At 37.5% G+C, this 16,215-nt stretch overlaps 1 protein-coding gene across 4 annotated transcripts in view; it reads right to left on the bottom strand.

Moving 5' to 3' along the window:
• Positions 1–1,668: 1,668 nt before the first annotated feature.
• LOC131440596 (unc-112-related protein) overlaps positions 1,669–16,215 on the bottom strand; it is an 83,064-nt gene continuing 68,517 nt past the window's right edge. For 3 of the 4 annotated variants that reach the window (XM_058612012.1, XM_058612014.1, XM_058612013.1), the window contains exons 3-6: positions 13,281–13,673; positions 12,646–13,223; positions 11,899–12,589; positions 1,669–2,096 (exon numbers count right to left, since the gene is read on the bottom strand). In XM_058612012.1, the coding sequence (XP_058467995.1) occupies positions 1,896–2,096; positions 11,899–12,589; positions 12,646–13,223; positions 13,281–13,673 (1,863 nt within the window). In that variant the 3' untranslated portion in view covers positions 1,669–1,895. Of the gene's footprint in view, positions 2,097–11,898; positions 12,590–12,645; positions 13,674–16,215 lie in introns of all 4 variants that reach the window. The other variant, XM_058612011.1, reaches the window with a different exon arrangement.

Raw genomic sequence — 16,215 nt, 5'->3', positions numbered from 1 at the left:
AGCTTTTCTGGCCCGAAGAGGTGAATGACCTCAATGTTAAAGCCTCTATAATCAAAACAATAACAACAAAAATAGTGTCCAGCTGTTATAATAAAATGGTAGTACATACAGAATCAAAATAATCGTCTACGACGAATTACTCACTTGTCTGTGACTTGATCAAACTTTCCATACGAACTTGTTTGTGTTTGAAGCGAAACTCACACTGTGAACGCCTTACTCTTCACTATGGCCGGGTGTCAATTAACATTTAACATATACATACGTTGTTTCATTATTTCAATAGCAAACTGTTGAAAAACAGATTTGAATTAATCTATGTTTTCACGATCCAATCACAGCATGCCATCATGATGTCATCCGTTTGTTTTTTTTTTCGCACAGCCGACGGTTTCGATCTTTACTTCACACCTCGAATTTCATGTCAGTAGCAGCTCTGCTTGGGTCGGCATAGGTAAACAAATACCGCCATGCATGAAAAAATGTTGTTCTCTTCACTATTAATCTTCGAACCAAAAGGAATCTACAAATAAAGGGTGATTGTTTTGCTGGTATTTTTTGGCAGCACTGTTTTTGACAGATAACGCGTCACGATTCATTTTCTTGTGTCATTGTCAATCTTGTTCAGTATTTGGTGTGGATTATGAACAGGTGGCATTGTTCGTGAAATACCGGCCGATATGTTGGAAAAAGTGCGCTAAAATTGGACCTTGCGCATTGGCCATCTAAAACGGAGCGTTTGTTTCCAATAGTTTGAACAAGAGATATTAGTTTATTTCGTTGTACTATAATCACCGAGATTTTTAATTGGCCCTATCAATCATTTCAGTGTTGGGTGTTACTAGAGTTCACGTGGGCAACATATCCTAGTTCGTTTGATATAACATGTGTGGAGCATGGAAACCCCTTCCCTAGACCAGAGTAAGCAAAGTCTTGGCATTACATTCCTTTTGTGGAATTTGTCCTTTCTGTTTCAACAGACTTCGCAACCGATTCTTAGCGTATAGAATCATTGCATAACTAGTACTATGAATCCTACTAGGCCAGAGTAGCTCTTAAGATATAAAAAAGAAACACATGTTTAATTGTATAAAACATATTTTATTTTTACCATTTTTATTCAATTAGTTACTATTATTATAGACGACAGTAAATCAATAATTTAATTTTTTTTGTTTAACTTTGCTAGCCGGACCAAAAAGTAGTAGATAAAACAATTCGTTGCAATATTAGATCAGTGAACGTTTAAGTTTAAATCGGTTAAGTTCAGAGGCACATATAAGTAAAAGCGTACTTAGTATTATATTAAAACAGTTTGTTATATCCACATGCAACAGAACATATAAATCTGACAAACTTTGATATAGTTACAGACAACTTTAAACCGCAAGTAATTTAATTAGTTTTTAGTTACAAGACACTTTTGGCTCTTTAAAGCACTAAAAATAATCGTTTCATTGCATATTAACATGTGCATTTAAGAAAACTTACTTTTCTCTGTTTGTTAAAATTATCAATTTAGATTGATACGATTCATATATATATATATATATATATATATATATATATATATATATATATATATATATATATATATATATATATATATATATATATATATATATATATATATATATATATATATATATATATATATATATATATATATATATATGTGTGTGTGTGTGTGTGTGTGTGTGTGTGTATGTGTGCGCGCGTGTGTGTACGTGCTCTGGATAGAATATAAATTTTAATTTGATAATTATTGCTACATGCTACTTTGTTAGCTTATCGGATCCAAGCACGTTAAGACTTTTGAAAATATCCTATTTACATTTTCAATCAAATGACTAATACTTCCATGATTAGATAACAATTATGCTGTCGTCAGTTATTCAGTTCCAGCCGCCCGTTAGCTTGTGGAATAATTCTTCGTTCAGTGTTTGATTCGTTTCTTTAGATCTCATCGACATAAAGATGTAGCCACCAATGAATTCGTGTATCACTTTGCAATCGGCGGATAGTGATGAGAAAATAACACTTTCTCCTTGAAGCTGAATCATCATACATTTAATTTCCCAGTTAACATTCCAAGCCTAAAATAAAGATAAAGTGATTTAGTTAAGTATTATATATATATATATATATATATATATATATATATATATATATATATATATATATATATATATATATATATATATATATATATATATAAATATATATATATATATATATATATATATATATATATATATATATATATATATATATATATATATATATATATATATATATATATATATATATATATATATATATATAAATAAATATTTGTGCGGCGATGCAAGTCTCCTTAACTTCTTCATAAAGCAAGTAAACAAACATTTCTCAACAAAATCCCCAGTTGCACTTCGTTCATTGGTAGAAGATTTTCAGCGTCATGTGAAAATTTTAACGCAATTAGGAGAACCTACTCAACATTCTAGCAGTCTGCTAGTACAACTTCTTAGCTCCCGTTTAGACGACAGAACACTCAAGGATTGGGAGGAATACGTGTCCGACGATGTTGAGCCCACTTATACAAATCTTATAAACTTTCTAACAGAAAAATCCCGTGCGATGGAATCATTATTAATTAGTGCAGATGCGGCCCCCACTCAACACAGTAAACTAAATGTCGTTCCAAAGCAATTAAAGCAAAACCATCACAGCTCTTCCACTTCTCGGATTAACAGCTTCGCCACTACAGAAACCCCGCAACCCGCATGTCTTGCATGTAATCAGTATCATTTACTAATCAAATGTCCAGTTTTCGAGAAGATGTCAGTGAAGGATCGATTTAATTTGGTTAACACTAAACGGATATGCAGTAATTGTTTCCGAAGTGATCATTTCGTGCGAAAATGCGCGTCGAATTTTTCTTGTCGCCTATGTCAAAAAAGACATCATACGTTACTTCATCCAGGTTTTGAAAGGTCGAATGAAAATCCAACACAGCATCCGTTGATTTCTCGTCAGTCTCAAAACAGCATCGCCAATCTTGCAATAGTGAATGATGAAAGGCAGACATCTATCCCAGTTTCATCCAATGCTGCAGCTAATTCTCAATCCACGAACGTGCTATTATCGACTGCCGTGGTAATTATTTTAGATGAGTTTGGTGGCAGGCATTTGGCCCGAGCGTTGCTGGATTCGGGTTCGCAATGCAATCTAATAAGTGAGCGTCTTTGTCAGCAACTCCGTTTACCTAGACATCGTATCGATCAATCTATTTGTGGTGTTGGTATATTAAGCTTGTGAGTTACTGGCTCGGTGTCCACCGTGATTAAATCGAGAATCGGAAATTTCTCATGCCCGATCGACTGTTTGGTGCTTCGCAGTCTCACTTCACAGCTTCCAGCTGTTCCTTTATCAAGGGTTAAATGGAACATCCCCAGTGAGTTCCCACTTGCCGATCCCGAGTTCAATATATCCAGGAGAGTGGATCTCATTATCGGACATTTCTATACGATGCTAAAAGGTGGTAGGATGACTTTAGGCACACCTTCTCCTATATTACTCGAAAGTGTTTTTGGTTGGATTATTTCGGGTAAAGCAGACCTTGGGAATGATACCCGAATTGTAAGTTGCTGTGTCTCTACCCTAGAGTCAATTGATCGCAATTTAGAAAGGTTTTGGAAATTAGATGAATTGGATTGGACTACCACCACCCCAACCGAACAATTTTGTGAGAATTTTTATAAAAATACAGTAACGAGAGATTCCACTGGTCGCTATATTGTTAAATATCCAAAAAAAAAAGAGAATTTTTCCGATATGGTGGGTGAATCATATTCTCACGCACTCCGACGGCTTCACAGCCTGGAACGGAAATTAGATAAGGATGATGATTTAAAGAAAAAATACCATGCCTTTATCGCAGAGTTTTTAGATTTGGGACATATGCACAAGCTAAAATCGAATGAAATTGATCCTCCCAACGTTTTTTACCTCCCACACCATGCCGTCCTAAAGGATTCGAGTACAACAACTAAAGTACGTAGTGTATTCGACAAAAACTAGTACAAACTAGCAAAAACTAGTACAGGACACTCATTGAACGATGCCCTTTTGGTTGGACCCGTAATTCAAGACGATCTCTTAAGCTTAGTCATACGATTTCGAAAACACAAGGTGGCGTTACTGGCGGATATCGAGAAGATGTACCGTCAGGTTTCCATTCATCCCGATGATTGCCCCATTCAGAGAGTTTTATGGAGATTTAGACAAAGTAATGCCGTTGCCAAATATGAGCTATCCACTGTAACCTATGGCTTGGCACCATCTTCGTTTTTAGCCACCAGAACTCTAAAGCAGCTCGCCGATGATGAAGGTGAAAATTTCACACTCGCTGTTCCTGCACTACGAAAGGATTTTTATATGGATGACTTCATTAGTGGTGAATCCAGCGTCGAAAGGGCAAAGAAATTGCGAGAAGAGATAAGTTGCTTGCTCAGTTTGGGCGGCTTTCGTTTAAGGAAATGGTGTTCGAATATTCCTGATGCTCTAACGAATATTTCACCTGATGATTTAGCCACGGAATCCAGCAGAACGTTCGATCCCGAAGAGGCAATAAAAACACTAGGAATCAGTTGGGAGCCGATTACTGATTTATTCCGTTTTGATATGAATACAAATATTGTTGCAACTACGATTACCAAAAGAAATATTCTTTCGGCTATAGCTCGTCTATATGATCCACTTGGCTTGATTGCGCCGATTATTATCCGAGCTAAAATGCTTCTTCAATTGTTATGGACGTTATCACTAGATTGGGATGAGGAAGTGACAGATGTGGTTCGCAATAGATGGAAGTATTTTGTTTCGGAACTACCTGCTTTGGCTTCGTTTCGTATCAACCGATACGCCTTTTGTGAAGGACGAACTGAATTACATTGCTTCGCAGATGCATCAGAAGCAGCATATGGGGCCTGTGTTTATGCTCGATCGTATAATGCTTTGGGAACAGTTAAGGTTGAACTTTTGGCATCAAAATCAAGGGTTGCCCCTTTGAAACGTCGCAGCATCCCTCGTCTGGAATTATGTGCTGCCCAGTTAGCAGCACATCTTTATGCAAAGATTTGTTCTGCATTAGATATGAAGTTTTCCTCAATTCATTTTTGGTCGGATTCAACTGTGGTTTTACATTGGATCAGTTCCCCACCTCACACCTGGAAGACTTTTATAGCGAATAGAGTAGCAGATATCCAAGAAGTAACTCATGATTGCAAATGGTTTCATGTTCCTGGTGCCGATAATCCCGCTGATTTAGTATCACGCGGTATGACGGTGGAACAATTTTTGAATAGTGATCTCTGGAAGCATGGACCGAAGTGGTTGCAGGGGGAAAGCATTATTTGGCCTAAACAAAACTGGTCAATGTTAACACACTCTGACGAAGAGCTTGAGCGCAAAAGAACCGTTCTTCTAGTTCACTCAATACCTCCACCTAACCCTTTAATAACCCGTTTTTCGACTTACCATCGATTGATACGAGCGATCGCTTACTGCTTACGATTTATCAACAACTCTAAGGGTGGGAAGCGATCAACTTGCATAACACTTTCAATTCATGAGTTAGATGAGGCAAAGATGATATTGATACGGATTGTTCAGAAGGAATGCTTTGCGCAAGAACTTAATCATCTCAAGAAAGGTATGCATGTTTCAAAACGATCATGTCTGAAACTGTTGAGCCCTTTTCTAGACAGTTCCGGATTAATTCGAGTCGGTGGCCGGCTTAGACTTTCAGAGGAGGTTTACAGTACTCGCCATCCAATATTACTACCAGGATTCCATCATTTTACCAAATTGCTATTGATGTCGATTCACCTTAAACTGATTCATGGGGGAATGGCACTTACACTATCAACTGTTCGCAATGAATACTGGCCAATTAATGGAAGAAGAGCTGTACGTAGTATTATTCGTAGTTGCTATCGCTGTGTTCGTGCTAATCCACGACCCGTAAAGCAACCCATGGGGCAGCTACCGAATGCTCGTGTCACTCCAAGCCGCCCATTTTCTCGCACTGGGATTGATTATTGTGGTCCAGTTTATACGAAAACTATCAATCGTAAGGCTACCCCAACAAAGGCTTATATTGCCCTGTTCGTGTGTTTCAGTACGAAAGCTGTGCACATTGAACTAGTCGGAGATTTATCCACATCTGCCTTTATGTGTGCTCTAAGACGCTTTGTGGCTAGGCGAGGTCGTCCGCTCACATTTTTTCAGACAATGGTACAAATTTTATAGGTACCAAAAACGAACTTCATGCTCTTTATCAAATGCTTACCAACCGCAACGAAACGCACCGTATCGCTACTAGTCTCGCAACGGAGGGAGTTTCATGGCATATGATACCCCCGCGTGCCCCCAATTTTGGTGGTCTCTGGGAGGCGGCTGTTAAGGTTGCCAAACGACATCTCGTGCATCAATTAGGTAACAGTGTCTTGGTTTACGAGGACTTGGTGACAATTTTGACCCAGATAGAGAGTTGCATGAACTCTCGGCCGCTTGTTCCGCTGTCACAGGATCCTAATGATCTACAGGTTCTAACTCCTGGACATTTCCTTATCGGAACTTCACTTCAAGCTATTCCTGATACCGATTGGAGAGATGTGCCGATGAATCGATTGAACCGATTTCAGCTTATCCAGCAGAAGGTGCAACAATTCTGGTTCCGCTGGAGCAGCGAGTACCTGAAAGAACTTCAACAACAAGCTAGAGTAGACCCGACGAAGATTGATCTCAAGGTTGGCCAGGTGGTGATTCTTCAGGACCAGCTGATGCCCCGAATCGCTGGCCATTAGCTGTCATTCAGGAAATTATTCCTGGGCAAGACGAAGTTACACGAGTTGTGGTTCTTCGCACATCATCTGGGACGTTCAAACGCCCTGCATCTAAGGTTTGCCTGTTACCTGATACCTTCGACGAAGATGAAGAAGTCAACGCAGAGCACACTCAACATCTCCCGGATTCGCATTGTTTAAAATATGAATGAATTATACTGAATGAAATATTGTTAGATTTAAGTTATTAGTGAAATTGTTAATTTTAGGTGGCCGGTCATGTTAGATTTAGTTTAATTTGAATTCAAATCAGAATCCACCTAAAATTGTTCGTGAACGCGCCCCAATCTAAGCCGTTGTTGGCAATACTATTAGCTGATTTGGTGTCAATACTATTAGCTGATTTTCTCACGCTCGTTATATCTCTAATAGCCTTTGATACTTGGTACCTTGGTTCTCTTCATTTTTCTACCTGCCAAACTGACCGGTCACACGTACCGCATCGAAAAAGATAGTTCTGAAGAAATAAAGTTGACTTATATCAGTGATCACGTTTCTACCTAAGCTCAGTGGTTTCATTTTGCTTAGTTAAATTACCGTCCCTATCCCAATTACACCCGTGATCGACCCCAGACGATACAGAGAGAAAGAGGCTCTAGAGAAGAAACACTACGCCTCCCACCACGAATATTGATAGACGGTGACGATATCGAGGTGGTTGACGAGTTTGTGTATTTGGGCTCACTGGTGACCGCCGACAATGACACCAGCAGAGAAATACAGAGACGTATTTTGGCAGGGAATCGTGCGTACTTTGGACTCAGAAAAACCCTCCGATCGAGAAAAGTACGCAACCGCACGAAACTGACCATCTACAAAACGCTCATTAGACCGGTTGTTCTCTATGGCCACGAGACCTGGACTATGTTGGCAGAGGACCAACGCGCCCTCAGTGTGTTCGAAAGAAAGGTATTGAGGACCATCTATGGTGGAGTGCAGATGGAAGATGGAACATGGAGGCGGCGTATGAATCACGAATTGCAACTACTGCTAGGAGAACCACCCATCACAACTAAAATCGGACGTCTACGATGGGCTGGGCGTGTCATAAGGATGTCAGACGACAGCCCAGTGAAAATGGTTCTTGAATCTAATCCGACTGGTACAAGAAGAAGAGGAGCGCAGCGAGCAAGGTGGATCGATCAAGTGGAGGGTGATCTCAGAAGCGTTCGTGCCTTGAGTGGCTGGCGACGAGCAGCCATGGACCGAGTTATGTGGAGACGTATTCTTGATACAGCAAAGGACACCCCAGGCCTATAGCTGTTAGATGATGATGATGCATACATTCGAACGAATACGAATAAACCATTCTTGTTTGCACTCGAATAAATTCAAACGCGACTCGTTTGCTACAAAATACTTAAATATCAGTAAACTTCTTCAATAAATGCTAAGCCATGATGAAATCACTCCCATTCTTGTGATTGATATGCGAAACGCTAAAATGTATGCCAGTTTAGTTTCGAATTCAGCATTCGTACGAATGTAAAGTCCAATTCTTGTTCACAGACGAATAGACGAAATGTGGTCATGTCATGATTCGTCAGTTTAATAATTTTATTCGTTCGAATACATCGAATGCTTGATCGAATGTGAAAATCGATTTGCAACCAAATGATAGATATATTTTTTCATAAAACATTTAGAAAGCATAGTAGCTATGTAGCTATAGTAAAATATCTGTTTATTCTGGCGAGCCTTCGGATATAACATTGCAAGATAAATGCAACATATTTTTCGCAGATACTACTGATCGGCCTTTTATTTTCAATGTTTTTTTACTCTGTACGGAATTTAATTTCAAAATTTTATTAACCTTTAATAAAATCGATCTTTTGTACGATATTTATTTATTATGTAGCAATCGTCACTTTTTGGTGCTTGGAACTTTCCTAAAAAACTTGCGATGCCGATCCTTTCTTTGCACAGGAATCGCGATCGTACACATTCGAGCGAAAACAAAAATAGCTTGTTCGTATTCGTCCGAAAGAAACAAGCATGATGATACAAATCAACTATAAAACAAGTCAAACAATTGAATCACATGACCGTTAATTCAGAAAAATGCTCGATCATTACGTTTACGAGAAAAAAAGTGCCTTTGAAATTCGTAGATCGACGTGCATCAAGGACCTCGGCGTTTTTCTTGACGAGCAGTTAACATTCGAGCAACACACCAACTACATTGGGGCTAAAGCTTCTCGCTGCCTTGGATTTGTGATGAGAATGGCTAAGCATTTTACGGATGTTTACTGCTTGAAATCCCTATACTGTTCACTCGTTCGCTCTACTCTGGAATATTGTTCAGCTGTTTGGAACCCTCACTACCTCAATGGCGTTAATAGAATCGAGTCTATTCAACGTAGATTCGTTCGATTCGCTCTTCGCCGTTTACCTTGGACCAATCCTCATCAACTACTGAGTTATGAAAGTCGCGGATTGCTAATCGGTCTAGACACACTGCAAGTAAGACGGGAGCTATCGCGTGCTTTAATATTCTGTCTGAACTTCCAAAATTTTCTGTCTGATCCAATTAATGTAACTTCTGGCGTACTTCAAGGTTCTCACTTAGGGCCTCTTCTTTTCATTTTACACATAAACGACATTTCCTTCATACTCAAAAATCTGAAAGTGCTTATATATGCAGACGCCATGAAACTCTTCATGGAAATAAAAAATATCAACGACGCTGTAATATTCCAGAACGAAATCAATCTATTCCACATTTGGTGCTGCAAAAGTCTACTCCAACTCAATGTAAAAAAAATGTAACTCAATAACTTTCAGTAGGAAAAATGGAACTATTTCTATAAACATACATCTAGGAAATCAACTTGTAGAAAAATGTAAAATTGTAAGAGATTTAGGCGTAATCTTAGACTCCAAGCTCACTTTTGTGGAATACTACAATACCATAATCAATAAAGCAAATAGCATGTTTGGCTAATCTATTCAAAAACAATTTCTTTTATATGCACTTCGTAAATTAAACTGGACAGCATTTCCTCTACCATCATATGATGCACGCTGCATGCTCATCAATATTCAAACACTTAAAGAACGCCGCGACCTTGCAATGCTGTATTTTATCAGCGACATTATTTCTCAACGCATTCAATCACCTTCTTTATAGTGGCAACTAAATTTTTATACACCTAGCCGTCAATCACGAACCAGGAAATTATTTTTAGAAAGAAACACTAGAACAAATTATGCAAAATATAGCCCAATCAATCGACTAATGCGCCACTACAATCAATATTGCGAACATCTTGACCTTGGTATGTCCAAAAATGAAATGAAATTACAGCTTAGTCGTAGAAATAATGCGTAGTATCTAAGTAAACATTGTAAACCATTTATATTTAGTCTGCATTTGCTTGACGAAATAAATAAAAAAAATGTCGAAATTGAAACGGTATTAACTAATGAATACTGCAAGGAGTAGTTGAAAATACATATCCGTGTTGTAAATATTACATTTTGGTGAAAGTGATTATTAAGTTGTGATAAAGTGAAACTGATAAAAAAAATTCTACTAACAGCCCAATGCAAGAAAGTGGTTTATGAATGTCGTTTCATCAAGCAAACACTTTTCACGGGAATGAGTTGGGTTCGTTTTTAGCAACGGGGGTGTGAGCAAACCCGATATAAATTACCCGATTAGGTTTGGCTTCAAATAAAAACGACGTAAGTGATTGAGACGTTGAGAGTTAAGCTGATCGTTTGAGATCTTGTTGTCAATCCTATTGTCTCTGAATGACAATTTAACGCGTTGCGGCAATAAAAATCGCATCCATGGATCAAGTCTGGAAGCTGAAGATTCATTTTTTTTTCAAAACTTTTTGAAAACTATGAATTATTGACAAACCTGTCCTTTTAATAGACATTATTTTGTCTGTAAAATTTCGTATATTGTATTCGTGTGTCCATATAGGACTTCTCTATAACTTGACGGGATGGAATACAATTTATATACTGAAAAATGTCTTAGGAAACATGGATACTTCTTACTGAGCCTGGGTAGTTTCATCAAACAACTTAGCAACGGGGATGTGAGCAAGCGCAATACAAAAAATTGATTCAATTTTCAGTTCAATGACGTTGCACCTGTCTTCGAACAAACGTTTTGACAGCAATTAGGGTGGAAACTGGATTAGGTTCTTCATCAAGTGAAAAGGATATAAATTAAGCGTGTGTTTCAAAATAGTGGAGCGCAGGACTTTGTGAAATTTTCACACAAAATAGCTCGTTGCGCACCAAACGAGTTTAATAATATACCTAATATTCATATTTAGCTCTTCAGCGGGCAAGTATCGCACAAATCGATACGCGAGAAACAAACGTCGAAGGTTTCCAATTCCATACGACACAACTTCCTTCAATTTTCCGATGGATTTTCCTTATTAATTATATGCTATGTTATAGTGCAAGTCGAGGCGGATAACACAAAAACAGATTTGTGTAAATCCGTGCAGCCATTCTTGTTTGATACCCATATTTGCCCGTAAATGTATCGTACATATAGCCCTATAGCCGCTAAAAACTGTCATAACCTCGCACAAAGCAATAAACCAGCTCACTACTGCAAAAAACTGTCTCTATCTTGAACGTTATTCACATGTAGCATATACTACTGAACGTTTTCTACGTTTTATTCATACGGCCCAATTAATTCGAAGTACTATAAGCATTGGCGCCTAGTGAAACATACATTACCAACACTCAAAAATTTAGACCAAATGACTAGAAATAAAATTTAAATTAGACTGATTCTAATGACGGTGACGGACGTCCAATATCTGCACTGTTTCGGAAGATATTCATATGAAATATGATGAGACATTTGGTTTGTAAAATTATTGTAAGATATGATGATTTTGTTATAGTAGAATCTGTCATAGTTTAACATCATAGAAGAATCTGCCAAATACTGTCTCTATGCAAAATGCAAAATTCGAATAATAGTTGATGTGATTAAACTTTACTAAAAATTATTACGAACCTTCATCGTGTTGTAACGCCACGTCTTCAAGTGGTCTCCCGTATTGATGTCCATCTTCATAATGCGATTGCTGGCAACACCTAGTAATTCTTCTTTCTTATGTCCGTCAAACTTAATCACAAACAGAGTAACTCCAAACTCTGGTAAACTTTGCCAAGCCCGAATGAAGTTCAATTTTGCGTCGATCAAGGAAAGATCCTTCACATTAGCATGTGCTTCCAACATTCTCGTAACCGCTTTATTTTTCAATTTTTTGGAATATCTAGGAGAAATATACTCGTTTGGATCGATATTATTTGGATTGATTGTGACTGCCGCAACTTGTGCTGGTTTCTGCATACTCAGGAACGATTTAATACTAGACACTTCACTGTCATATGAACTGTCAGCTAAAGATCGACCTTTTGACGCCAATCGACAAGCTGCCATCCATTTAGCGTACTGATCTTCACTGTCACATCGAATCCACATTTCACTGTTGGTGTTCTGTTCTAGTGGAACCTCCAGTTTTATGTTAAATTTGCTATGTGCAAGATTTACTTCTGGTGTGACTTCGCAACCACGAAGATTGATTGTGATTTGGGGTACATTGTTTGATCTTACATCATCTCGGCTCTTATATAGGTGTAAGTGCAGGTCCTTATAGGTAAACCAATATCGTTTGTATCCCTTGAGAGTAAATTTTTTTGGCCTAGAAAAGGAAATGCAAGTTACATATAAAATTTAGTAAAATAATATTTATCTCACTTCAAGAAACGCAGATAATCCGTTAGCTCCGGTATATGCGTGATGTCCCCTGCATTATGACTATTATTTGGCCCTTCCAGTGTTATTTGAAGCTCGCGTAAAGCTGCATCGACATCATCATCTGCTCCGTTATCCAAGCTCGATGTGTCAATTCCAGAGTCCGGTTGTGGTACTTCATTTTGCAAGTTAACTTGGAACTGCAACGCGCCAAACATGAGCATTTCCTCCTCAGTACATTCGATTTCTTCGTTCAGTAGCTGCCATTTCGCTTGTTCATATAGCTGATTTATGCGAACTTGATCATATTTAGGATTCAAATCAAAAAATGTATAATATTTGAAGCGTAGACATAGTGTATCAAATTCCCGGATACCCTGTTCCATAATTGAAAGTGAAGAATCTAACCAACCAACATTCATCCGTGCTCGCTCGACTAATGTTTTCGGTTTAACCAATCTAGATCGTGCTTCAGGACTGAGAACACAAGGGCTATATGCCAAATTATCAATTGCCTCGCCCAAACTTGATGACGATTCGTTGAACATAGTGTAGCCATTGCTGTTGTTGTGCCTTAGCGTCTGTGGAAAGAGAGAATATTTTAGAACATGTAGACATTGATTTCGTGAAAAACATACTCCTGTAGGTGATCCGATTGGAGTTACGGGTAAAGTAGGTTTATTTGTATTATAGTTTGCATGTTGTACTGGTGCACAAGAAAAGGGTCCTACATTGGTTGTACCATCAAGACTTCCGTTACTGCCATGAAAGTAACCTGCAGAAGCCGGAATAAATGTATTGGTGTCAGCTGCCGGTTGTATAAATTCACGGCCATTGCCATTTTGCTCGATCGGAATTTTCTTTTTTGGCAAATCTGCATAATTCTTTTTTAAATGTACTGGCTCTAAAGGATTGCACAAAGATAGTTCCTCGGGATGTCGGATACCTAAATCTTTGCATAGTGCTACTACTGCACCAAAAGTCTTGATTGAAAAATCCACCCGACAGTCTAGATATCGTAGATCCGGCATCTGCGAAGGAGAAAAAAAGATTATAATTTTAATAGATCATTTATTTACTTAAGATAGAATTTTCAAATGAAAAGTATGTCGGTCCGGATCAATCTCGGTAGAATTATACTTAGGTTTTTTTGTGTGACGTTATGACCAGTTGTCTTTAGTTCGAGACACGAAATAATTTCAATCGAGTAGATTCTGTTCAACCCTACACGGAACCGCAAAACAACGTAATTTTAAGTACATTCCACTTAATTTGGGGCTTCCGTTCAATAACCTAATTTTAGATAAAGTGGCTCTAGGTAGTTTCTGTTGGTCGTGACAATTCAAAACACTTTTCAGTGCTACAGATCATCTTGAAGAAATAATTGAATTTTCTCTTCCGTACCAAAAGCATCAGATTTATCAAAACGGTAATAGACAAAGTTTGCACCGTCAATAACACATTCAATTACGACTCACGCAATGCGAAAATGAAGGTATTGATGCAGAATCGTTATACTAGTATGGGTGTCGTTTGGAAATATGCTGTGCGCGAAACTGGGTTGCCACGTATACAGATTAATCTGTATTTTTATTATAAATAACTATACTGGATATTTCATAATATATAATTGTGTTTCAGAGTGTTTAATGTAACTAATCTGAACTTTAGTTTAAGTGCATCGTTTCAAATTCTAGTAGTGAAAAAGGGGAATGCTTGCATAATTCATACAATTGATCGACTAATTGATATTCGGAAGTGTTAAGGAACATACCAGTTGTTTTCGTATTCACGACATCCAGTTATGTCTCTGACATTACCCACCCGCCTTTTTTGAATTTACAGACTATGCAACCCTGCCTTAAGATATTTGAAATGATAATTTTAATATAGTTGTGAATCAATTACATTTGGTCAAAGGTTCAATATAATGGTTTCTGATGAAACGAATTCCTGTGAAACGTATTTTTTAGTCAATACTAACATTAGGCACTTGCTAATCATTAAAGAACATTTACAGAGAAAAACTGGAGTTTTTATTCCCTAGGTACGGTGATAACTCAAGTAACAGTAAAAGTAAATGACTACTGCTACAATAGCACTATTCATATGTAATAAAACTGATTGAAAATTGGACATCTTCTCGTAACATGGAAAAATGGATCATTTAAGTGTGTTTGCAATATCTAAGCCCTAAAAAATATTTCTTAATATTCTTTCCATTCTTTCTATATTTACTCATACTTATCAAAAATACAAACAAACGAAACACAACAGGACCTGTTTTGGAATGGCTCTGATGATTTCAGAAATAATTTATAAAATATCATTTCTATTTCAAAGATTTAAGTACAACTAAATACTTTTTTTACATCATAACAATAACAATATTACTCAGCTGTTTCCGATAAAAAGTTTTCGATTTTTGATTTCTCTGTTTCGGATTAAAAATTTTATGATTTTCAGTATACGGCCGAATTTCTATAACTATATCCTGTGCGCATCAAAATGGTATGAACGTAGCTTAACATATAGTTGACAACCACGCCACCAAAACAAAATACGTCAGGAACCAGCTTCCATAGAAGGGAAGTGCAAAAAATACAACCGAAGCTGTGTGTTTCATTATATTTTTATTTACGTTTGTAAATCACAGTGTTCACTGTTTAGATCGGTTATATTGCTCCATTACCACGGTATTACTATCATTCGTTCGGCCGCATAAAGTGGATATGATTCTTCTCATCCGTTATACCGTGTTCAATTAAAACCGAACACCGGTAAAGACTTGTCGATTTACTGACGATGAACTCGATTCAAAATCGAGCTTCGGTATTTGTGTTTTCTTCATCCGTTCCAGCACATTTATGTACCGGTGTGATTTTTTATCCTCCTCTACTTCGAAGAGATAAGAAATTGTCTTTGGTGTGACAAATTTAATTTGTCCATCATGTGATAGTGCGCTCAATTTACCTGTGTCTATAATTTGGATTTTCGAATATTACTACTTAAACAATCGTATTGCTAGAGAACACGTATCCATAGGGTGACGTTAATTTAGCCTTATTATTTTATTTTTAAACTAAGCGTATTACCTTCTTCACATAGTAAGCTTATGCATTTACTTGAACAGATGACTATTAAAAATTAGCCCGGAGAGCCGAGTGTCATATACCTTTCGACTCAATTCGTCGAGTATGAGTAGAACGTATGGGTGTGAGTATGTACGATTTTCATCAACTTAGGCTCAAATGAAAGGTCCCATAGGTCGCAATTGAATTTCATCTGGATCCGATAAGCTATTTCGGAGTTAGAGTGTGAGGTGTTATAAAAATAAAAAAAACATTGAGGTTCTTCTAACACAAATGCTTTTATCCGGTTTTCGCATTCAAAGTTTTTACTGACACAGCATATATCAGGTAACCCGTAACAAACAAGCAAATCACGCTTCGTCTGCAGCATAAGTAGCTAAAAAATTTGCAAGTACTGACTAAGTTTGTGGGGATTTTGCATTCAAATTTTTTTGTCCGGGTTTTGCAAAATGTAGTTTTTAAACGATTTTTGCATTGTAAA

Source organism: Malaya genurostris, chromosome 1 (genome assembly GCF_030247185.1).
Source record: "Malaya genurostris strain Urasoe2022 chromosome 1, Malgen_1.1, whole genome shotgun sequence".
NCBI classification, from domain to species: Eukaryota; Metazoa; Arthropoda; class Insecta; order Diptera; family Culicidae; genus Malaya; species Malaya genurostris.
The sequence above is the reverse complement of the archived record's forward strand: the minus strand, read 5'-3'. Positions and strand labels throughout refer to the sequence as shown.